This window comes from Bubalus kerabau, chromosome 21 (genome assembly GCF_029407905.1).
Source record: "Bubalus kerabau isolate K-KA32 ecotype Philippines breed swamp buffalo chromosome 21, PCC_UOA_SB_1v2, whole genome shotgun sequence".
Taxonomy (NCBI): domain Eukaryota; kingdom Metazoa; phylum Chordata; class Mammalia; order Artiodactyla; family Bovidae; genus Bubalus; species Bubalus kerabau.
In genome coordinates, this window is record NC_073644.1 from 38,660,314 (window position 1) to 38,686,607 (window position 26,294).

At 40.5% G+C, this 26,294-nt stretch overlaps 1 protein-coding gene across 1 annotated transcript in view; it reads left to right on the top strand.

Annotated features, from left to right (window-relative positions):
* Nucleotides 1-17,772, top strand: part of CLUL1 (clusterin like 1) — a 29,073-nt gene extending 11,301 nt beyond the window's left edge. Inside the window, exons 4-8 of the mRNA XM_055558997.1 lie at nt 733-900; nt 3,082-3,514; nt 8,225-8,362; nt 12,357-12,571; nt 16,704-17,772. Of these exons, the coding sequence (XP_055414972.1) occupies nt 733-900; nt 3,082-3,514; nt 8,225-8,362; nt 12,357-12,571; nt 16,704-16,892 (1,143 nt within the window). The 3' untranslated portion in view covers nt 16,893-17,772. The remainder of the gene's footprint in view (nt 1-732; nt 901-3,081; nt 3,515-8,224; nt 8,363-12,356; nt 12,572-16,703) is intronic.
* The last annotated feature ends 8,522 nt before the right edge of the window (nt 17,773-26,294 follow it).

The window sequence follows — 26,294 nt, forward strand, 5'->3', positions numbered from 1 at the left end:
GCTGGTTTGCAGAAGTCCCCTCTTGCAGGCAGGCCTGGGAGGTCTATGGGATGCTGGCCTGGCAGGGAGCTCTGGGGGCGGGGTTGACATTTCTGGACCGGTGTCACCTCTGCTGGGTGGGACCTGGTCGAGTATAGCAGGCACCGCCAGGCGGCGTGCTCAGAATATGGACGAGAAACACAAAGCTGCTGAGAACACAGCATCTCTGCCATTAGAATGCAACTCACTGCGAAGGCTTGATGTGATGTACCAGAGTTGTGCTTTCTGGCAGTGTTTAAGAGCATATAAAAATTAAAGGCAGCATAAATGAAGGAGATAAATGTGTCAACTTTGTCAGCCTTAAAATTCCATCTTCACATCCTCCAACGACTAGAAGTGAAGACAGACTAGTAAGCAGATCAATTAGGCATTCTGCAGAGCAAGGGCTGTGTCTTTGTGGCTGGTTCACTCAAGAGCAGTGAATGCCCATCCCATAGAAGCTCTCAATAAACAGCTGTTGAATACATAAATAAATAGGTGGATAAGAAATGTCCAGTTGTCTGTAGGGATCAAGAGGTGCCCTTCTCTTAACTGAACTGAAAGATTCTGGGTAAATCTATCAGCTGCTCATTTGTAGCAGAAATGAGGTTTAGTTTAGAATACGCACATTTTGTAAAGTGAGAAATCAATTAAGATATAGCACACAAAGTCATGAAATGGAAAATAGGGTGTGTGTTTCTACTTTTTAATTAGGAGGCCCTGAAGCTTATGAATGAAGTTCAAGAACATCTAGAAGAGGAAGAAAGGCTATGCCAGGTGTCTCTGATGGATTCCTGGGACGAATGCAAATCTTGCCTGGAAAGTGACTGCATGAGATTTTATACAACCTGCCAAAGCAGTTGGTCCTCTATGAAATCCACGGTAAGGGAAAAGCAGAACTCAAGATTGCTAAGTTCTTAAGGTACCTGCTTCAGCTTACTTTTTAAAAGTAATTTATGTTAATATTTAGAATAGAGATGGCTGATCTGATAGTGACCTTTTGCAACCTGGAATCTAGCATTCATATTTCTGTATGAATCACTGGTGGGTATGTAATTTATGAGTTAGAACAGCCACCCAGTGTCTGTCCCCCTTCTCATGACACTGTTTGTATCTCTTAGAAATACCCTCTTTCTGCCTTTTATTTGTTATTTGTGAACCTATTCATGCTAGATTGTAAGCTCTATGAGGGCAGGAACCGTATCTTATCTGCCTTCATTTAAGCATTGTAGGTGTTCAATAAATGTTTGCCAAATTACATTCTGAGTAATAGTATTATAGTTTCTGATTTCAACCTGCTTTGATTTTGTTTTCTCTGGAGGCCAAACCTTTGAAGGCATTCTCTGCCTCCTGAATCTCTCCTTCAATGGGCTTGCCTTCTTGTGGCAGCACACACATGCGTGCACGCGCACACACACACACACACACGTGCCCACATTCATGGCCCCTTTATCTCAATCTATGTCCTGTAGGACTGGCATGTTTTCTTTTCTTGTTCCCTTGGGCTCTCTTCTGGGCAGAGAGAATCACAGAGGGTGGTGACCTGAATAGGATGAGCTCTGACCCATAAAAGGCTCCTCTGCTTTTGGCCCTCCCCCTTGAAGAAGTGGGCTGAGTAAGAAACACAGTGAAATTCTCCTCCCTGTCAGAGCATGCACTAATTAGAGTCTGTTCTTGGCTTGGCAGTGCCATCCCCAATTACAGAGGGAGAAACCCCTAGGATAATTCATATGCCAAGTTCATTTGCCTCCACTGTTAATTGCATCTGCTCTATTTTTGTAGCCAGTCTCAGATACAGCAGAGTACATTGGATGAGCACTGGGTGGAAGTCAGGAGCTTTGAGGACCATTCCTATCTGTGATAATTGTGTAACCTTAGGACAATTACTTGGACCTTTAAATTTTTGTTTCTGTGTCTGGATTGAGGTAAACAGAAGCTGACAAAGAGAGAGGCAGATGATCCACCCAGTTTACTTTTTGAGAAAGGCATGAGTCCTCTAAGGATTCCTGGAGAACTCTTTGAACAGAACTAGGGTAGGGGAGTGGATGGTGGTGTTCCAGCAGTGATGGTCGATGGTTGTTATGTTCCAAAACACACAACATGGTCACATCACTTTCATACAAAGGCAACTCTGGCATGGACTTACATGTCACAAAGTTGAAGGAGAACATGGTGTGATTCCTGGAAGATCTCCCTCTGAGTAAGAAATTCTATAATTAGAGCTTCATTCCTTTGACTGCAGCCAAGGAGGGTTTTGATCACTGGTAATATGTAACATCCCTAAGTAACCTATTTAGATGTATTAAGCACCAATCGCAAAGAGTCAGACACGGCTTAGCAACTGAACAACCACCACAACAAAAAGCATTCATAGTTCAGTGCAAATGTATTCTCTTTCCATGGACTAATTTAAAAACATGAGCCCAAGGAGAGTAGGAGGACACTAATAACATCCCACTTAGGTGGGGAAGAAACCTAAGACACTAAGGCAGAAATGAAAGACTGGAGCCTTCACAGTTTTCAAGCAATCAACATGGTCTAAAACCATGCATGCCAACCACCACCAGTACATAAGGGCTGTGGCTTGTCAACAGTATTGAAAACTTGGCCTTCTTAGGTCTTTCAGTAGGCAAAGAGAAACCAGGAGGAATTTCAGACCCTATTTCCATAATCAAAGTCAAAGCCAGGTGCATACACGCATGCTTATTTTGCGACCCCATGGACTGTAGCCCCCCAGGCTCCCCTGTCCTCGGGATTCTTCAGGCAAGAATACTGGAGTGGGTTGTCATGCCCTCCTCCAGGAGATCTTCCTGACCCAGGGATCAAACCCGCATCTCCTGTGGCTCCTGGATTGAGACGGATTCTTTACCACTGAGCCACTGGGGCAGCCCCAAAGCCAGGTACATGAGTAGTGATTTTGAAGTGGATCACCTCTTCCTAGTTTGCCCAGGATTGTTCTTGATTTGGAATGACTTCTGTAAAATGACTTAAAAGTTTGCAATAAAAAATAGTCCTGGAAGAAAATACATTTATTTCATTTCTGTCCCCCACCCCACCCCATAGATTGAACGGGTTTTCCGGAAGATATATCAGTTTCTCTTTCCTTTCCATGAAGACGATGAAAAAGAGCTCCCTGTTGGTGAGAAGTTCACTGAGGAAGATGTACAGCTGATGCAGATAGAGAATGTGTTCAGCCAGCTGACCGTGGATGTGGGATTTCTCTATAATACGAGCTTTCACGTCTTCAAACAGATGCAACAAGAATTTGACCTGGCTTTTCAGTCATACTTTATGTCAGACACAGACTCCGTGGAGCCTTACTTTTTTCCAGCTTTTTCCAAAGAGCCAGCAAAAAAAGCACATCCTATGCAGGGTTGGGACATTCCCAGCTTCTTCCAGCTGTTTTGTAATTTCAGCCTCTCTGTTTATCAAAGTGTCAGCACAACAGTTACAGAGATGCTGAAGGCCCTTGAGGACTTACCCAAACAAGACAAAGGCAAGTATTAAAAGATTATTTTTACTTAGATATCTACACTAAAGTTAAGTTTTATTTAGCTTTGGAAATGGTAACTGTTTCTAACTCATCATACAATGTTTCCAAGCGAGGTGGTTAATGGATAATCAGTCTCATAGCCTCTTAGAAGAGACTCTGAGGTCTCCCAAACACCAGCCCTCTTTGTCAAGAGCTTTGTGGGGCTGTTTTCTCTTTCTAAAGCAAATGTTCAAAGCTGACAAAGAAAATGCTGGTAAGGTGAGAACTTTAAAAAGATGGTAGCCTTCTTTATTAAAACTCGGGCAGACACTCAGCTCTATTCTGCTTGAACATCATGAGGTTTCTTTAAAATCAGTCCAGGCTCCTCAGCTCCCAGTTAAGGAAGACACTTTAGTGCCATGTAAAACCAGGTCACATTTAGGGCCCTCCACGGCTTCCTCCACATTGCTACTGTAATTCCTTAAATCACAACATTTGCGCACAAAACCAGATTCAGTGCTCATAGACAAACCCAAAACTACAGAAATAGAAACTTCAGTAACTTTTAAGAATCGCCTTCTACCAGTACCACTCATGCCCCCTGATATTCTGTATTGGACAAACAATCCTGCTTTATATTTTTAAATGAATTTGGCAGCACTGGGTCTTAGTTGCAGCATGTGGGATCTAGCTCCCTGGGCAGGGATTGAACCCAGGCCCACTGCATTGGGAGCGCAGTCTTAGCCTCTGGACCACCAAGGAAGGCCCTGCTTTATGTTGTAACACAAAAGGAAGTCCCTTCTTTGGGCTTCTGTGGAGTGGGTGGGACCCAGTGTCTCAGAAATGAGAGATGTCATGTGGGCCACAGGTAGAATCTGTTTCCTTGAACTTATCTCTGTGGACCATTAGGTCAAGGACAGGTATGTTCTTTGATGAAAAATAAAACAAGCTCCTTCCAGAAATCCTGCTGTTTGTCCATAGGATTTCCCAGGTAAGAATACTGGAATGGGTTGCCCTTTCCTTCTCCAGAGGATCTTTCCAACCCAGGGATGGAACCTCGGTCTCCTGCATTGCAGGCAGATTCTTTACCATCTGAGCCACCAGAGAAGTCCCTTTCCAAAGATACTCACATCCTAATCCCCAGCTGCTGCTGCTGCTGCTGTTAAGTCGCTTCAGTTGTGTCCGACTCTGTGCAGCCCCATAGATGGCAGCACACCAGGCTCCCCCATCCCTGGGATTCTCCAGGCAAGAACACTGGAGTGGGTTGCCATTTCTTTCTCCAATGCATGAAAGTGAAAAGTGAAAGTGAAGTCACTCAGTCGTGTCTGACTCTTCGAGACCCCATGGACTGCAGCCTACCAGGCTCCTCCGTCCATGGGATTTTCCAGGCAAGAGTACTGGAGTGGGGTGCCATTGCCTTCTCCACTAATCCCCAGAACCTGTGAAAATGTTAAGTTACATGGCTGAGGGAAAGTAAGGCTGCTGATGGAATTGTGGCTACCAATCAGTCGACCTTAAAATAGAGAGAGTGCAACTTCCTTGGTGCTCCAGTGGCTAAAACTTCTCACTCCCAGTGTAGAGGGCCTGAGTCTGGTCTCTGATCAGGGAATTGGATCCTTCCTGCCAGCACGAAGATCCTGCACTCAGCAACGAAGATTCTGTGTACTGTAACTAAGACCTGGTGAAGCCAAGTAAATAAATAAAAATTAAACTTAAACAAACAAACAAAAACAGAGAGAGTATTTGGGGTTGTCCAGGTGGCTCCAGTGAGATCACAAGAGTTCTTAATAGTAGAAGAAGGAGGCAGAAAAGCATTAATAGGGATGGCAGAGTGAGAGGGACTTGGCCCTACTTTGCTGGATATGAAAATGGAGGAAGGGAACTAGGAGCCAAAGAAGGTGGTGACTTCCAGAAACTAGACAGACATGGAGATAGATTCTCCCCCAGAGCCTCCAGAAAAGATCAGCCCTGCCAACACTCTCATTTAGCCCACTGAGTCCCATTTCAGACTTCTGACCTACAGAACTGTAAAATAATCTATGTTGTTTCAAGCCACTAAATGTGTGGAATCGGTTACAACAGCAATAGCAAACTATTACATGTCTCTCATCAATAATTACTCTCTGAGTGAGCTTCCCTAGTGGCTCAGTGGTAAAGAATCTGCCGGACAAGCAGGAGATGTGGGTTTGATCCCTGAGTCCAGAAGATCCCCTGGAAGAGGAAATAGCAACCCACTCCGGTATTCTTGCCTGGAGAATCCCATGGACAGAGGAGCCTTGCAGACTGCAGTCTGTGGGGTCACAGAAGAGTCAAACACGACTAAGAGACTATACAACAAGATTCGATAAAATGGTGTAGTATAGTAGGTTCGCACAGCACCGGGTGCCAGGTGATCTGGGTTATAATCCTGCCCTGGAGAATGTTGCTGTCTTTAATTTTCCCCTGGAGGAAACAGGCAAGCTGGGAGAACAGATGATTACTAGAAGTGCTCGAAGGGAAGTAAATGAATCCACGATGCTTGTAAAAGTGAGATTTTGACCTCTGATCAGAAGGCAATCGAAATCCTGAGAAAATAATAATCACTTACCTGCCCATAGGTAATCCTGACATTTCTGGCATGTTGCATGAAATTGGAAACATTTGGACGAGTTCTGGCCAGGTTCTCCACACAGCCAGAGAGTTCCAGAGATATTAGAAATGTCTGTTTCTTAAACTAGATGTAGGTATTTACTTTATGACTGTTCTTTTTTTGAATTTCACATATATAATGTTATGAACAGTAGTTCAACGATTTAGGAAAACATCTAAAGCCGACCTAAACATCTAAAGAGAACCTTTTTCTGTTCTAGAAGAATTAATCACCCATATAAAAATGATGAAGGGGTTGCCTAGAAGGGGTCCTGAGGCTCTGTGTTGGCATGGCTGAAGGGAGGTGATGGGTCACTGCCATGGGAATAGAATGGGGAATGGCTGTCATAAAGACCTAGAATTCGCCACCCCTGAATATAGCAGGTATTAATCTAGATGCTGCAAAAAAGACAAGGGTAGCTTATGATGCAGATGACACAGCTCCCAACTTTTAGGAGTTCAGTTTAAAGAAAGGAGGGCTTCCCTGCTGACTCAGACGATAAAGACTCCACCTACAATGTGGGAGACCTGGGTTCAATCCCTGGGTTGGGAAGGTGCCCTGGAGGAGGGCCTGGCAACCCACTCCAGTATTCTTACCTGGAGAATCCCCATGTACAGAGGAGCCTAGTGGGCTTACAGTTCATGGGGTCACAAAAGAACGGGACATGACTGAGCACTAAGCATCAAAGAAAGGAAAACAGATCAGTGGACAGTTACACAACCTTGTTGTAACTGAGATGAAAGAAGAAGGTATAGAAGAATGACAAGATTATGATGATAGGACCGAATTCCTCCTCTCGAGGGACTCAGAGACTAACAGAGAAGACAAAAATGAACCAGCACATTAGGCAGAAATGTTCTGCTGTAGAACTCATGGGGGTTCTGTGGGGCCAGAGGAGATGCCACTAAATCCATAGGGAGTGGGGAAAAATGACTAGTATTCTACAAAGGGAGTGCTGCTTTACCCGCCAGAAGATCTAGCAAATGCCTGGTAGGCTTTTAAACAATAAACTTCACAACTTATCTCAAAATGGAATGTTTCATTGTTTAACATCAAGGATTTAATGTAACAGAATATCATCAGGTTACCAATTAATAATAAGTTTTTCCTAGTGTGAAACAGTTGGGAATTATCAATTTTCTGTTGCATGCACTCCTTTTTTATCATCATTTTTATATGGACGATTAATTCTTCTAGAACAAAAAAAAGGTTCTTTTAGATGTTTAGATCTGCTTTAGATGTTTTCCTAAATCTTTGAACTACTGTTCATAACATTATATATGTGAAATGCGAAAAAAAAAAAAACCACCAGTCATAAATACCTACATCTAGTTTAAGAAATAGACATTTCTAATATCTCTGGAACTCCAGTACACATTTGAATTATAGCTCGAAAAAGTTAAAACTTGTTGTTGTTCAGTTGCCAAGTCATGTCTGACCCTTTGCACCCCATGGATTGCAGCACAACAGGCTTCCCTGTCCTCCACTATCTTCCGGAGTTTGCTCAAGTTCGTATCCATTGAGTCAGTGATGCCATACAACCATCTTATCCTCTGCCAAGGATAATTACTAGAAAAAATTTTAACAGAAGCCCAAAAAGAAAAGTGGCTTATAATTCCCTATTTAGTTAACACCAGTGACATCAGAAATAATAATGATAAAACTAAGACACACTAAATTTAAAAGAATTCAAATATTCAAAGGAACAAAATAAATGAAAGCTGCCTTCTCCCACCCCTTTAAGTCTCTCTTCCAAAAGATAGTGACTATTAATAATTCCTCAAGATTCCTGCCTGAAAATAAAATTATTTGCATGAACCTCTGTGTGGGAGGTTGGAATTGGGGCAAGTCGTAATAATAGTAATGATGAGTAATAATATTAATATTATATTTTAATAGTAATGTGATTACTGGATTAAAGGTTATGTGTACTTTTAATAGATGTCAAATTGTCTTAGCAACTGGTTGCACCAGTATGCCCTCCTGCAATTGAATATGAACAAAGATTTTGAAAGTGCTGGTTAGAAAGAGAAATGTCATTGCACCCATGCCTTTAAAGTTCAGACTCTAATGACACTGATGTGAAACTGCTATGTTCCTTGCAGATTCTGCCCATGGTGGACCGAGTTCCACGACATGGCCTGTGCGGGGCAGAGGGCTGTGTGGAGAACCTGGCCAGAACTCGTCCGAATGTTTCCAATTTCATGCAAGATGTCAGAAATGTCAGGATTACCTATGGGCAGGTAAGTGATTATTATTTTCTCAGGATTTTGATTGCCTTCTGATCAGAGGTCAAAATCTCACTTTTACAAGCATCGTGGATTCATTTACTTCCCTTCGAGCACTTTTTCGCAAGCTCAGTGACATCTGGGGGTGCTCAGGGCAGGTTTATAGACTCTTCTATTATTCAAAAGTAGGTCAACTCACTTTTTTCTCTTTTTGAAACTCCCTTGTTGTTCCCGTGAAAAACATGTATAGTTAAGGACCAAACACTCAAGTGAGCAAAAGAGATCTCTGGGCAAATTAAGGCAATTATTTTCTTTTTAATGCAAAGAGAAAAAAAAAAACAAAACATCCAGGAAAAAGTTTTCACATTGTGTAAGCAACTTTTTGGCCAAGTGAGTTTTTTGTTTGTTTTTTTAAGTGACATTAACTTCTTCCAGTTGGTGGGTTAATTACTAACTGTATTTAATGATTCACTATTGGACTGGCCAAAAATTTTATACATAAGTAACATCTTATGGAAAGACCCAAATGAAATTTTTGGCCAACTTAATTTTTAAATATGGGTAGCTGGCTTAAAACTCAACATCCAAAAAACTAAGATTGTGGCATCCTGTCCCATCACTTCATGGCAAATAGATGTAGAAACAATGGAAACGGTGACAGACTTTATTTTCTTGGGCTGCAAAACCACTGCAGATGGTGACTGTAGCCATGAAATTAAAAGATGCTTGTTACTTGGAAGAAAAGCTAGGGCAAACCTAGACAGCATATTAAAAAGCAGAGACATTACTTTGCCAACAAAGGTCTGTCTAGTCAAAGCTATGGTTTTTCCAGTAGTCATGTATGAATGTGAGAGTTGGACCATAAAGAAAGCTGAGCACCAAAGAATTGATGCCTTTGAACTGTGGTGTTAGAGAAGACTCCTGAGAGTCCCTTGGACTGCAAGGAGATCAATCCTAAAGGAAATCAGTCCCAAATATTCATTAGAAGGACTGATGCTGAAGCTGAAGCTCCAATACTTTGGCTCCCTGATGCGAAGAACTGACTCATTAGAAAAGATCCTGATTCTGGGAAAGATTGAAGGTGGGAGGAGAAGGGGATGACAGAGGATGAGATGGTTGGATGGCATCACCAACTCCATGGACATGAATTTGAGCAAGCTCCAGGAGTTGGTGATGGACAGGGAAGCCTGGTGTGCTGCAGTCCATGGGGTCACCACAGAGTCCAACACGACTGAGTGACTGAACTGAACTGAGTGGCTTCTCACAAGCCCCAAGCAGCCTGTCACATCCTAGACCTGACTAATAGCCACCTTTCATTCTTTCCCCAGGAGAAAAATGATCTCCACTGGCTCTTCTCACTTTCCTCTGACCCTCAAGTCCCTTCCCCAGCTGAAGTCACTTCCCATCTAGTAGGGCCTCAACACAAATATTCTTACTAAAGCCAAGAAGAACTTTTGATTCCTCTACTTCTGCTTCTTTAAGGGAAGGAAATTCTAAAAAATGTGGCTAAGAATTGGAGCAAGAGATCAAATATAACTCGAGCTTTTTATTAGAGCAGATGGGGGTCTAATTTCTTCAGAATTGCTCACTGGGTGACTCTCCACACCTCTGTTTCATCATTGGGAAAATGAAATTAACATAGCTACTACACACAGGTATTTCAAAAATTAAGTAAGATGTTTGAAGTATTTATCATTCTCATCATTCAAGTGTTTGTGCTTCAAGTCAGAGTTACAAGGTTGCACACAGACACAGAAATTTTTATAACAGAAAAGTATACACTAATGTGGAAGTGTTAGTTGGTCAGTCGTGTCCGATTCTTTTCGACCCCAAGGACTGTAGCCCACCAGGCTCCTCTGTCCATGGAGTTCTTCAGGCAAGAATGCTGGAGTGGGGTGCCATTCCCTTCTACTGACCTCTTATAAGAATTGTCCAATTCAAACATCCCACTGATGTATCACTAACTTCCTTACATCTAGTGAAACACTCGAAGAATAATCTCTCCCTGATTATCACAAGATAATAGAGAAGATGGGGGGAGGGTGTTGGGGAGGTGATTAGAGCAAGGTGGTCAAAAGGTACAAAGTTCCAGTTACAAGATAAGTAAGTACTGGGATGTAATGTGCAACATGACGACTGTAGCTAACACTGCTGTGTGATATACAGGAAAATTAAAAGAGTAAATCGTGAGAATTCGCATCACAGGAGAATTTTATTTTCTTTTCATTTTATCTATTAACATATGAGATGATGGATTTTAACTAAACCTATAGCAGTCATCAGTTGACAGTATGTGTAAGTACAACCTTTCTGATTTATTATTTTTAATAGTTTCTGTGTGACCCTGAATATTCATTGGAAGGGCTGAAGCTGAAGCTCCAATACTTTGGCAACCTGATGTGAAGAGTTGACTCATTGGAAAAGACCTTGATGCTGGGAAAGATTGAGGGCAAAAGGAGAAGAGGGCAGCAGAGGATGAGATGTTTAGATAGCATCACCGACTCAATGGACACAATTGGAGCAAACTCCAGGAGATAGTGGACAGGGAAGCCTGGTGTGCTGCAGTTCTTGGGGTCACAAAGAGTTGGACATGACTTAGCAACTGAACAACAACAAAATACATTCCTTAAGATTTTTCTGTTTACAAGACTATGTCATCTGTGAATAGAGATAGTTCTACTTTTTCCTTTCTCACGTGATTGTGTTTTACAGCAAGTTTCACCTTTATTTTAGGGAAATCTTTTCCCACTCTCTGAAAGAGTAAATGAGAATCCCTTGTACAATTCTCCTTGCCTAAAATCATGAGGGAAGTCACCACCTTCTTCCCGCATAATTTAAAGAAAATTTACATCACTATTTTAAAAGTTAACAACTCTAAACTTGCAAATGAAGACATTTTAAAAGAATATCTGGATCTCCTTTCAAATGTGTACTATATCTTGTTAACTGTGACTCCCTTTGTTTTCAAAATATTTTCTTGAATTACTTTTCAAATGCATGTGCATGCATGCGTGCTAAGTTGTTTGAGTCTGATGCTTTGCGACCCCATGGACTGCAGCATGCCAAGCTCGTCATCCTCCACTATCTTCTGGGGTTTGCTCAGATTCAAATTCATGCCCATTGAATTGGTGATACCATTTATGATTCGTCAATTACAGCTTGTGAGAGCTCTGTGTCAGGATGGAGCCTCCACCATACGGAGCAAAACTACTTCCACTGTCAGGGGAGAGAGCATGATAAACCCTAAACCATTCTTAAAGGCTTCCTCGGACAGCGAGACACATCACTTTGAAGATGGCACACTCAACGTCCAGGTGGCAGGGGAGTGCACACTCCCATGTGTCCTGACCTGAGTATCAGGGAGCAGTCCTAATGACCTTCAGAGACGCTAAGGAAAGGAAGACAAGGAAAAGGCACATTTGCTAAATCCTCAGTGTGTGTTGGCCCTGTGATCAGGCACTTTGCAGTGTTATTTCATTCATGTCCTTTGAACCTGGTTGAAAACTCACCAGGTACAAAACGAGTGAAAACTCACTCATGGTCAAAAAGGCTGAAAACAGAAAGCTTAAGGGCTGGGACTTAAATCCACAATCTTTTTTTTTCCTTTTTGCTGCTGAGCATTCATGCATGTGTGCTCAGCCGCTTCAGTCATGTAGGTCTCTTTGGGATCCCATGGGCTGTAGCCCACTAGGCTCCTCTGTCCATGGGACTCTCCAGGCAAGAATACTGGAGTGGGTTACCATGCCCTCCTCCAGGGGATCTTCCCGAGACAGGGATCAACCCTGTGTCTCCTGTGTCTCCCGCATTGCAGGCGGGTTCTTTAGCACTGAGCCACCAGTTCACTTCAGTTCAGTCGCTCAGTCGTGTCCGACTCTTTGCGACCCCATGAATCACAGCACGCCAGGCCTCTTTGTCCATCACCAACTCCCGGGAAGGCCCTAAATTTACACTACCCAACTCTAAAGCCCATGGACCTTTTCCTTTACCCTGTTACTTCCTTCTTTGCTAGACTGTCCTGCTGTTCCTGAACTATACACAAAGGCGGATGAGGCCCTTGAGTTGGTCAACATATCCAATCAGCAGTATGCCCAGGTACTCCAGATGACCCAGCATCACTTGGAGGACACCACGTATCTGATGGAGAAGATGAGAGAGCAGTTTGGTTGGGTAACAGAGCTGGCCAGCCAGACCCCAGGAAGCGAGAACATCTTCAGTTTCATAAAGGTAATGGAGAGCCAAGAACAGATATGGAGATTACATGTGCATACATTGATTTTTCCGTTTCTTATTAATTCCATCTGAATTTGACAACAAGCTTCAGCAGGATATTCATACACTGTGATTGTACTCAGGCTGACTTGTGCATGGCCTTTAGAAAACAAGACACTCTATAGAGAAAACCAACTTAAAACACAAAATACTTTCTAATCCAGAGATGGCTAATTCTTTGTTTTAATCATACTGCACTTTATTATTTTTTTTACAGTATTATTTATTTTTTTTTTTTGGCTATGCAGGGGCTTTTGCTGTGTGGGGTTTTCTCTAGTTGCAGTGTACAGGCTTTTCATGGCAGTGGCTTCTCTTCTTCAGGAGCACAGGCTCTGGGGCATGTGGCCTCAGTCATTGTGGCGCATGCGCTGAGTTGCCCCGCGGCACGTGGGATCTTCCCAAATCAGGGATCGAAACTGTGTCTCCTGCATTGGCAGGCAGATTCTTTACCCTGGAGCCACCAGGGAAGCCCCCAGTGATGGCTAATTCTAACAAGAGCTATATATAGTGTGAATTATAGCTATAATTCACAGAGAGCTATAGTGTAATAACTGAAACAGGTAACCTTGAAGAAACCTGGCCAATATTGTTTCTAAGAGAGAAGATTTTCAGGTAAAGAAACTTGAGTTCAAAAGCTGTCTCTGAAACTTATCAGCTGAGTGAGTTTGGGAAAATTCCACCTGGAAAATGGGAACAAAAATAGCTACTTTAATATGGGTGCCTGTAAAGTGATGAGTATAGATTCCTTATCCGAAACAAGAGCTCTGTAAATTATAGCTCTCACCAGCTTTTGACACAATAAGCTGCTGACTTACTTTGAGAATTAAACACATTTTTATATTAACATTCACAAATAATCAGATTGCCATCTTAAGTTGCACTTGTACCATATCTCCCACTTCTCATCAATAGCTCCTGTTGCATAACATAAAACAGTGGTTGAATTTCTTTCCTAATGCTCCTCCTCTCCACACACACACATATGACGTTAATAGACGACGCACAGGCTAGTGGTTCCTGATGAGGCTGGTGTTGGTGGGCTCCTAAAAAGACCTGGCTACAGGAATCACTGGGCAGAGCTATCGGAGATGCAGTATTTTGTGCAGCATGTAATGTTAGTGCCCTACCCAGACCGATGCTAACTGCTCACCCCTGAACCTTCTCCAAAGGGTTGTCCTTGGAGCCACTTATCCCTCAGGATCAGGCTGAGGCTGGAGCTCACCTGAAGCCACTTCCTGGATTAGCTTCTCCCTCTTCTCTGTCTTGCTTGCCTCATCCCCTTAAAAGCTCTACCTGGAAGCACTCTTCGTAAATCACTGTGTCAGACGCCGAGGCCCTGCTTCTTGGCAATCTGACCTAAGACATCATGTATCCTAGTGAATCACTGTCTCTCAAACTACGAGGTCAATGGTTGAGAAAGAAGTTTAGAGTCACAACTAGCACATTAAAACAAAACAAACAAACAGAAAACGGAATAGAACAGACTAGAAGAAAAAAACATTACAGTGCATTGTATTTAATAAGTCAGACCCGTATGTCATGAAACTTTCATTTCCATATGTCTATTTATATGTGTGGATACATCATACAGGGCTTCCCAGGTGGAGCTAGTGGTAAAGAACCTGCCTGCCAATGCAGGAGACACAAGAGACGTGGGTTCGATCCCTGGGTCAGGAAGATCCCCTGGAAGAGGGCATGGCAACCCACTCCAGTATTCTTGCCTGGAGAATCCCATGGACAGAGGAGCCTGGCGGGCTACTAGGAGTCCATAGGGTCACAAAGAGTCAGACAGGACTGAAGCGACTTAACACACACACACGTACACACACATTATACATAAGACTTTTTTTCTTTTTATTGAAGTGTAGTTGATGTACAATGTTGCATTAGTTTCAGATGTACAGCAAAGTTATTGTTTTATAAATATATTCTTTTCAGACTGTTTTTCATTATAGGTTATTACAAGGTATTGAACGTAGTTCCCTGTGCTCTAGGAGGTCCTTGTTGTTTATCTATTTTATATATAGATAAATTCCTAATTTATCCCTCCCCCTTTTCCCCTTTGTTATCATAAGTTTGTTTTCTAAGACATGTGTTTTTGAGTCATGGTAACAAACTTGTTTGTAACCACAGACCATAGTCAAAAGGTTTTGAAAGCCACTGTCAATTCCTGCTGACTCTCTAATCCTGTTACTTCATTAGCTAGATCATTCCTTAGATCATAAAATAATTTGACATATTTTGACATATGTGTTCATCCTCACAAATATAGACTTTTAGTTTAAGGATAAAAATTCTTGTAAGGAATGGGGAAAAATGAAATTTTAAGAAAAATTTTAATGGTGTATTCAATCTTTACAAGAGTAGAGGCAGTATTTAATTCTTTTTATCATCATCAAGATTTCCATTCTATGCTTCAATTTGCTTCTGTTCTAGTGTCTCTGAGTAACATTAACTGATTTAACTAAAATTTTTGATATTTTTAAATGTATTTATTTTTTAATTGAAGGTAATTTCTTTACAGAATTTTGTTGATATTCATAACAAAGGCATTTCCGTACAAAAAGCTCCAAATAAAGTAATTTCACATCATTTTTGGTGATACATTTTTCTAATAATAATTACCACTAAAAAGCACTTACTATTTGTCAGGCAATATTCTAAGAACTTTCCCCATGTATTATATAATTGAATACCCTCAGTGTTCCTATAAGGTAAGTATAATTGTTTTACAAAATTTTCAGATAAGGTACAGAGAAGCTACACAACGTGTCTGAGATCACACAGCTAGTAAATGGTAGAACTGGGGTTCAAGGTCAAACAATTTTTCTTCAGGATCCTTGGGCTGAACTGCCTGTAAAAGTTATTTTTCTTAAGACAACTCTTAGTTCATCATGTAATCAAAAGTACAAATCTATAAAATAGCACATAGTGAAGAGGAATCTTCTGTAAAAAATACACAAATTCCAGCAGGTGAAAAAAGCTCTGTGCTTTAGGTTGCAGTTACATGGGTGTTAGCATTATAATTATTTATTAAGATAGACACAGATGCTTTATGTCTAATTCAATATGTTTTATTTAATTACCAATAGAAAAAAAAGGAAAGCTATGGTAGCTTTGTAAACTAGAGTCGAGAAATCACCAATTTTTATTTGACTTCTTAATATTTTGCTTTTTTTTATAAGGAGTATATTTGAAAATATTTTCAATATAATTCTCTTTAGATTACAAGTTGCATGTCATTACAGTTTCATTTAATTAAATCAAAGTATATACACTTGAGAACTCATTAAGAGAGTAAATGATGTGCATTTCGGATGACTGGTTCTTACAAAAATTACACATAAAACCATAAAGTGTAAATTTGCTACAGAAACTCAGGGCAAAACTTGGTGTATCACATTACCATTTGTGGCACAGCCAGTGTGTGTGTGCTAAGTCACTTCTGTTGTGTCCAACTCTTTGTGATCCTATGTGCTGTAGCCTCCTCTGTCCATGGGATTCTCCAGGCAAGAATATTGGAGTTGGTTGCCATGCCTTCCTCCAGGGAATCTTCATGACCCAGGGATTAGACCCACGTCTCTTGCATCTCCTGCATTGGCAGGCAGATTCCTTACCACTAGCGCCTCCTGGGAAGGAGCACTCACCAAATACTCCATCCACTCACTCAGACCGTCTAGCTTCTCTTGCAGTTAAGTGATACCATGTGTTAAGATCTGGCCAATGAGACGAACAAAAATGAAGAGTCGTTTGTAGACTGAGATAGAGAGGAGCCTGTGTGTGGTTATGCATTCTCTTTCCCTACTGAGGGTACAAAGAAAGCCATATGTTGTTACACGTGCTACCACAGACTGACATGATCTTCCTCTCTTAACCAGGGTCTTGAGCATCTTGGTGGTTCAGAGTCCTTGTGCTGGGACATGTAACATAAGCGAGAGATAAATTATGTTGTATGAAGCCACTGGAATGCTGGGCTAATTTGTTACCTCAGGCACAACTTAGCCTATCCTGACTAACATGGTATTAAATTAATCCTGAATGTGTGCTAAAAGTTAATAACCTTTTATTGTATGATCCTGCTTCTTAGGTAGTTCCAGGTGTTCACGAAGGAAATTTCTCCAAACAAGATGAAAAGATGATAGACATAAGCATTCTGCCTTCCTCTAATTTCACACTCACCATTCCTCTTGAAGAAAGTGCTGAGAATTCTGACTTCATTAGCTACATGCTGGCCAAAGCTGTACAGCATTTTAAGGAACATTTTAAATCTTGGTAAGCAGAGTATTTGATTAGGGACGTTTGCTGATAGGAATAGATGGTTCTTAAAAGGGAAAAATGACAAAACTAGCTTTTGAATACCTTGAAAACATATTCAACCTCATTAATAATCAAAGGCATGAAAACTAAGACAAGTTAGCAGTTTTTACCTACTGAATTCTCAAATTAAAAAAAAAAAATCCTGATAGAATGCAATGAAATGAGAATTCTCATATGTGATTGCCAGAAACATAAACTGGTTTTGTCTTTTTGAAAAGTTATTCAATTATACATATCAAGAGTCATCAAATTTCTTTTTAATATAATAATTCCACTTCTGGAATCAATCCAAAGGAGTAAATCTAAAATTGAATTGAAGTTCCCACCCCAAGATCAATATTTGCAAATTATTTAAAATAGTAAACTGTTAAAAACTGAATGTCATCTGAATGTCTAAAAACCAGAAAATGGTTAAAAGTTGTGGCTAAATATGCTCCAAATATCTTATAAAACCATTAAAAATATTTATAAAATTTAAATCATGACATGACATCTGCTGGAACAAGAGTTTATTCTAAGCCTATCTATAAGGCAAATATTATTATTACCATCTTCCAGAAAAGAAACTTGAGACTCAGGGTCCCAGTGTTAGTTGCTCAGTCATGTCTGACTCTTTGAGACCCCTTGGACTGTTGCCCACCAGGCTCCTCTGTCCATGGGATTCTTCAGACAAGAATACTGGAGCAGGTTGCTATTTCCTTCTCCAGGAAATCTTCCCGACCCAGGGATGGAACCCAGGTCTCCTGCATTGCAAGTAGATGCTTTACTATCTGAATAACCAAATGAATTACTCAAGTCAGTAGGGGGTAGAGGCAAATTTTAACTTAGTTTTCTCTGAATCATAATTGCCACATTAAACTGGTTCCTGTTGGGACACTTGGTTGAAAAAAAAAAGTGAAAAATGAGTACAAAACTCTATAAATGTAATGATCAAAACAAAAAAAAATCTACAATCTGCATTAAAAATAAAAAGGGTTGGCAGGAATTACGATCGGAAATGGATGATTTTTTTTTTTTAACCTTTTCATCTTTTGATATTTTTAAAATTTTCTATATATAGTATAAGTACTTCTATTCCATGGTAATCCTACAGTAAGACAAAATGTAAATCTGTTCGTTCTACAGGAAAAACAACTAAATGACCTTTCAGACATACATTAGTCACCGTCTCTGTTAGGATAATCTTCTGAATTAATGGCACAATTAGAACTGTACACAGTATTCTCCTTTGGTAAAATGGTCAATCTTAAAGAAGCATTAAATGTTAATTCTAAGTTATTACTCATAAGGGACCTTGTTAGTAGGTCCCTATCAATATATAATTAAGCTGTGTATTACTAGATTCGCTGCCTCTCCCTTTATCTCTGAATGTTGGAGAAGTTGTTGTTACATCAATCAACCAATATCTTTTTAGCATCTTCTAAGTGAAGGCACGGGACTTCACTAGTGGCTCAGACGGTAAAGAATCTGCCAGCAATGCAAGAGACCCGGTTTTGATCCCTGGGTTGGGAAGATCCCCTGGAGAAGGGAATGGCTACCCACTCCAGTATTCTTGCCTGGAGATTTCCATGGACAGAGGAGCCTCGTGGGCTACAGTCCATAGGGTCACAAGGAATCAGAGACAACTGAGCAGCTAACACTTTCACTTTCACTTTAAGTGAAGGCACAAGACCCAGGTACTGTGGAGAAGAAAACAATGAGTTTGGGAGAGAAAAGATGCACAAAACAGTAATTCGAGGTGGCATTTAGTGAGTGCCCAAAGGGGCCCTCTGGGAGTGGAAAGTGTCTTTACTTTCCATGGGGGAGAAACTTCTCAGGTGACATATTTCCTTGTTTTCTCTTCTTTTCCTGTCTGTCTTCTATCTCCCTCATCCTTTCCTCTTCTTTCCTGTTTCTCTCTCTCCCTCCCCTCCCCCAAATATATGATATATATTATATATATGTTTGATCATATATATATGATCATGTGATCATAATATAAAGATGAAAGACATCCTGGTGGTCCAATGGTTGAGACACCACTCTTCCAGTGCAAGAGGTGCGAGTTTGATCCCTGGTTGGCTATGGTGTGGTGCAGCCAAAAAATTAAATAAATAAACAAAAAATATACATAAAGGTGAAAATATTCCCCTAAAGATTCCTTAATTAGGGAAAAATGTGAGCAAATGGAGACAGAAAGACTAAAGTGCCTAGATACTGGGGACCTTGAGAAGTCCTATTAAACTGGTCTCCCACGAGGGCTCTTTGCCACCTCCCTCTGTCCAGAAACCTCCCCCTTATGAGTTTGAGTTCTTTCTTCAGTTGTAAGCAACCAAGACCAGCTCAATTAAAAGACCGCAAGGATACCGGTGTCTCACAAAATGAGTGGAGAGGCTGGGCAGCCATGCCTGGGGCTTCAACCCTGTAGGGCACAGTGACACTGCAGGATTTTGAGGAACGAAACAACGTGTTTGTGCTCGAATGGAATTGACAACTTATTTCTGACTGAATAATAAAAATATTTCCAATAAAATTCTTTTCCCAGATTTTGGAATGAAGAGGCTACAATGATAACTGGAAATACATTGAAAAATCGAGATAGTGGACAAATTATTTATTAATAAGGCTCACGGAGTGATCTTTTGCAAAGGCAGTATTATTTTTTTAATAGTTTTTTAATTCTAAAAGTAACAATCACAAATTCCAAATGTTTAAAAGACAAAATATATCCACAATCCCCAGTCTTCACAAAACTGCTTGCTTATTTTTAATTCACATTTACTACTTATCTTCTTAGATAGATTCCAGGAAACAGAATTATTTGCTTAAAGGTTCACATTTGATTGAGACATATTGCCAAATTTGATAGCAGCAATGTCTAAAGTCCTATTAATACTTTCTCATATCCTAACTAGTGTTTTGATGTAAAACCTTCACTAATAAATGAAATTTTTTACTATTACAAATTTATGTTTTAGATTATTTGTGAGAACAGACATCTTTCAAAATTTGCTTACTAGTTGAATTTCTTTTGTGCATCCTAGTCAAGGCAGCGGGTAGATTTTTGTCAGTGTTCTGATTAGATCAACACATCAAGGTCTCAAACCTGCCATCAGTTGAAAGAGCAACATACTAAGGAAAGTAACCCTAAAGATGGAGGAAAAGAAACACCCTTGTCATTTCCTTTCAAATCTATGAATACTTGTGAGGTCCTTAGTCCAAGAATGTAGCTCATTAAAACATGAATACCGATTTTATAGGTTAGAACATATATTAAAAACCCTCTCCTGGAATTCTCATCTACTCATCTAGTATCCTAAGTGCCTCACTTTATTGATTGGTTTGCGATGTGTTTATCTCTCTATTCCAAACTTTCGCGGCCGCCGGCCGTGGCCAGAATCCACAGTAACAGGCTGTAACAGAATGCCTTGTTGCCCCAAATATCTAATAAGCGTTTGGGAACTGGTTCTTACCGTAATTATCAGAATGAAAGGCACTCATAGGAAACGCATTGAATAAAGTAGTGTGCCATAAGCAGTAGAAGTTTACTGAACAAATACTATGTGCATGCAGAATGCACTCCAGAAGGAGTGCTTTATCTTCACATCAGAGACAAGGGCCTTTGTAGAGGTTTCATGAGTCAGGGCAACTGAGAAGATCCCTTTGAGTAGTATTATTAAAAACATCCATTCAGATGAGTTTTCTGTTATTTTGCTATGTGTTAACTTTTTCAAAAGCCAAGAGTATTTATTCTGTTACTCATCCTAGACTTTATTTCAAAGGAAAAAAATGCCCTCTGTCTGTAAGTAATTTATTAATATTTTGATTATTGATGCTTTTTGTAAAGGTAAAAACTGATACATCCTATACACAGCAAACAGAATTACCTCTTCAGCTGAGACCTGAAAATCTCAAAATACATAAGATAACTAAGTAAACGTAGTTGCAGGAAAATATGTCACTTATGCAGATTCTTTACCATCTGAGCCACCAGGGAAGCCCGTACATATTATACAGTCCTGTTAATTTTCTTATGTTGAATGGCAGCTTAATAGCTATTCAAAGTGAATTAAAAGTGAACATTCCTTTTTTAGAAAATCAAATGTAAATATCACTGTATTTTATGATATATTCACAGTTTGTATATTAAATATTAAATCACCAGGGTGTCTGTGTTCTATCACTTCTACTACAAATATGTCACTTTCTAATTAACAGAGAATTTTTCTTTCAATTTGCTTTTGAGTTTACAATATATAATATTTGACTTATTGAAAAAAAATCTGTAATTTATTCCTTCGTTTAGTAAAGATCTATAGCTTCTCTATGGTTTTTATGGTAAAATATGCATAACAAAATTTACTATTTGAATCGTTTTTAAGTGCACGGTTCAATGGCATTAAGGAAATTCATACTGTTGTGCAGCCATCACCATCATCCATTTCCTGAACTTTTTTTTTTACAAACTTTTAACACACTTTATTTAGGGGCCAAACAAGGCAGCATTTGGACAGTTAAGAAAGGCACCTCATTGAAAATAATACATCACAGTGTTGTAGACTGATCCCAGTCATAGGATTTGAGGATGGAAAGGTATTTCCTGGACTTTTTCATCTTCCCACACTGAAACTCTGTCCCCATCAAACACTAACTCCCATTTCCCAGACCCTGACAACCGCCATTCTGTCTCTATGAATCTGACTACTTTAGGTTTGATTCCATGAAGTAGAATAGGTGTCCCTTTGCAACCAGCTGATTTCACTTAGCGTTAATGTCTCCAAGGTTCAACCTATGTGGTAGCATGTGCTGGAATTTCTTTCCTCTTTAAGGCTGAATACTACTCTGTTGTACACATGTATCACATTTTGTTTATCCATTCATCCGGAGATGGACTCTTGGGTGGCTTCCATCTCTTGGCCATTGTGAAGAGTGCTGCCATGCATATGGGTGTACTGTTTAGATTCTTTTAAAAATTAACAGAACAGTGCTGACTTTTAACGAGGCCATACATACACTGTATGTAAAACACAAGATGTTTTTGGCTGACACTTACTTAACCTCAGAATCTGGACCTTGGTGCAATATGAGAAGAAATTCATTTGTCAGTATGTGTCACCAGGGATTACACTGGGGATATATAAAGTCAGTCACTCTATACATAGACTATGTATAGTCAGTCTTTCAAATTATAGAGAGCAATATATTTAAAGAGAGGACAAAACTTTTGAAACATTTTTTTTCACCCAGTCTTGAGCTATTTGGTAGGAAGGCTAGTCAGGCAGACTTAAAGTTCAAAGGCAGTCCATTGAACATAGTCAATTTCAAATGAAGGTAAAGCTCTTATATCTGAAGGCTATAGAAAAAAAAGTATACTATTGATAGAATTCTGGATAACTTAATGCACATTAAATCTCAAATAGTCTATTCCACCATATATTTGACATATTTGTCAAAAAAGGTGCCAAAAAAGCAAGTTACAAAAGGAATCTGACTATTTTATAGCCAATGTTTATCAACAATTTGTAGAGTGAAGAAAGGAAAGGGAAATACTGGACTCACTGCAGCTGTCAGAGAAAGCCTTTGCATGCAGGCTGACCTGGATTTTAATCCTGGCTGCCAGATTTTCTAGGGGTTTGACTAGGCAAGACCCTTAATCTCTCTAAACCTCAGTGGTTTTTATCTATAAAATGATAACCGTAAAGTTTTTGCTTTTTGGGTAGTCCTGAGACACAAAAATCTAGGTATCATATATTCATTCTGGATTGGGTTATATGTACATATAATTTATAATGTACATAATTGATCAAAATAAACATTACACATTTCTACGACTATTAAACACAGTGAAAATTTTAACAGAAATAGATCTCTTAATGAGAAGAAAGAGCTTTTTTTCCTCCCAGTAAGTTAATGGATCTATTGATAATGATTATTTCTTCCAATTCATGGGGTCGCAGAGTTGGACACGACTGAGCGACTGAACTGATACCGATTTCTTCCAAGAATGAGATAGGATTCAGCATCCCTATCATCTTTGTTTTGTGTTTTTATAGATGCAAGTGCTGAGTAAAACTGAGGGTATAACGCATTCAAAGTTGGACTCTTCTCTCCCCAGATCTTCCCCTGCTGGTTTCGTTTCACTTTTCAGGTCTCAGCTAAAATGTGACCCTCCTCAAGGAGACCTCTCCTAATGGTGAGATCAAAAGTAATCCTTCTGAACCGGGTTATACAACCTCATCGCACCTGTCACTCTCTTCAGGTGTCTTGTTCAGGGACTTCCCATTGCTCCTCTGGGCTAGAGTGTCAGTTCTTGTGCCAGGAACCTTGTCTGTCTTGGTAATGCCTGGGAGGCACTGTGCTATAAATGCTGTTGGATGAATGAATGATGCACTTATATGAAAGGATCACTCATTTACGGAGCAGCCACCAGTAAAGAAACCAGGTTCTCTATCATCAAACCAAGATCCTCCAAGCAACACAATGGAAGAGGAACCTCCTTGCGGGCCTGGGAGTCTAAGCTTGTATCCTGAGATTCACCCTGTGGTATAAATGATATTCCAGTCTAGCAACTAAAGTGTTAGTCCCTCAGTCGTGTTTAACTCTTTGCGACCCCATACCAGGCTCCTCTGTCCATGGGATTCTTCAGGCAAGAATACTGGAGTGGGTTGCCATTCCCTTCTCCAAGGAGCAACTAAACAGCTCAAAATAACAAAAGGAAAGTAAACACATAAGAGTAACTGCAACCAGACAATGTGGGAGATTTCCTGTCTGGGATCCTACACATGGTTGGAAATGTGTGGAGACATTTTGGGTCAGTGTAGGGTGGAGAGAATGCCTACATTTAGTTGGCCCCCGGCCAGGATCAACAGTCCTGCAGTAATTGACATGAAGGACCATCCCTTGCTGGAAAACTGTGCCTTTGCACCTCATCTTAGCTTCTAACACCAGGGGTGCTTTCAAGCTAAGGCAGACAACATGAGTCCCCATCCCTGTCTGAAGCCTGTTTTCTGAGATCAAGTTTTCAACAGAGCCTTCTCTTCCCAAATGACCATCAGAAAGAAAGCTCACTACATCTGGAGACAGCACAACCACATCCACCCCATCCAAACAGCACAACCCAGGACCATCAGCCCCAAAGCAGTTACAGGTGACTTTAATACTATGGTTACTATGACTTTAATACTCTGGTATGGGTGTGGCAGGGTGGGATGGGGAAGGCGCTGAGGGGAGGGGAAGAATGACTCTGGTTAATGGAGGAAAAGCCATCCTAGCAGGTGATGGATTAATAGATTTAATAGATTTAATTATTTAAAACAGCTGCTCCCTGTGCATTACAGTTTACCCTTTGTGAACAAACATACAACCAAACAAGCAAGAATATTCCAACTTTGAGGCTCCCGCAATGTTCCCTGAAACACTCCCTTAGTCTAATCTTAGTGCTTGTTTTTCCCTCTGATTAACCCAAATGGCCAGCTATTTTGTAAACTGTCTTCAGGATTAGATTTATTTTATAAAGGTTTTGTTCCCTGTAAAGACACAAATGCTGGGAGTTCCCTAGTGGCCTAGTGGTTAGGATTCCAGGCTTTTACTGCTATGGCAGCTTCCTACCCTGGTTGAGGAACTGAGATCTCAAGCCAGAGGCACAGATCAAAGGGGAAAAAAAAAAAAGTGCAACATTGTTTTTGCTGAGCAGATTAGGCAGATCTGAGGGTGAAAATATACAGCTTATTGCCACCCTGCTTATTTAACTTATATGCAGAGTACATCATGAGAAACGCTGGACTGGAAGAAACACAAGCTGGAATCAAGAGCCAGGAGAAATATCAATAACCTCAGATATGCAGATGACACCATCCTTATGGCAGAAAGTGAAGAGGAACTCAAAAGCCTCTTGATGAAAGTGAAAGTGGAGAGTGAAAAAGTTGGCTTAAAGCTCAACATTCAGAAAACGAAGATCATGGCATCCGGTCCCATCACTTCATGGGAAATAGATGGGGAAACAGTGTCAGATTTTATTTTTTTGGGCTCCAAAATCACTGCAGATGGTGACTGCAGCCATGAATTAAAAGACGCTTACTCCTTGGAAGGAAAGTTATGACCAAACTAGATAGCATATTCAAAAGCAGAGACATTACTTTGACAACAAAGGTCTGTCTAGTCAAGGCTATGGTTTTTCCAGTGGTCATGTATGGATGTGAGAGTTGGACTGTGAAGAAGGCTGAGTGCCAAAGAATTGATGCTTTTGAACTGTGGTGTTGGAGAAGGCTCTTGAGAGTCCCTTGGACTGCAAGGAGATCCAACCAGTCCATTCTGAAGGAGATCAGCCCTGGGATTTCTTTGGAAGGACTGATGCTGAAGCTGAAACTCCAGTACTTTGGCCACCTCATGCAAAGAGTTGACTCATTGGAAAAGACTCTGATGCTGGGAGGGATTGGGGGCAGGAGGAGAAGGGGACGACAGAGGATGAGATGGCTGGATGGCATCACTGACTCAATGGACGTGAGTCTCAGTGAACTCCAGGAGTTGGTGATGGACAGGGAGGTCTGGCCTGCTGCGATTCATGGGGTAGCAAAGAGTTGGACAGGACTGCGCGACTGAACTGAACTGAACTGAACTGAGGGTGAAAAATTAATTAGTCTTCCCAGAATGTTTTCCTGTTACAAAAAATTTAACCTTGAGTTTGAGAAGTGCCCTATAGCAGAAAAATTCAAGAATCTTGCTTGTCTATCTTTACTATCAATAAAATTGAGATGAGAGGAGAAAGAAAAAAGAAAAACCATCGACTTTACTGAACGCAAAGAAATAGTGTTTAGTATGTTTCATACAGAGCCCACATCTCATTCTTCCTAACCCCAGATGCAGCAAGAAATTTATTGAGCATCTACTATACCCTCAAGACACAGTTGACTCAAGACTGCTGTTGCATGTACATGTATTAGTACCTTTTAAACGCATTATCAAATATTTTACACCCATCAGTGTTTATATTATAAACATTTCACTAATATTGAAAAATTTGGCATGCAAAACTGAAAAGGGCTGGCTGTCATTAACTTAAAAAGCTGCCTTAATCCATTTGCTCCAGCTCCTGGCCTTGAGTGAGGATGCGGGAAAATAGAAATGCAAATCACTTGCAGGAGTCCCCCTCAGTTGTAGGAAACATCTCAAAGAAATAGGGTTTTGTTTTTCGATTTCATGAACACGTGGAAATTGTTTCAGGCTTCCTTTGATCACGGAAAGGCGCGGTCGACCCCAAGTCTTTCCAACAAGAGTGCCTTTTCTCAGGCAACACACCAAGATATAGCTTTAGAATTTCTTTCTAGGCCAAGGGTTCTTCACTTTTAAAATGGAATACAAGCCACTGGGGAAGGCGAGAGCGTTC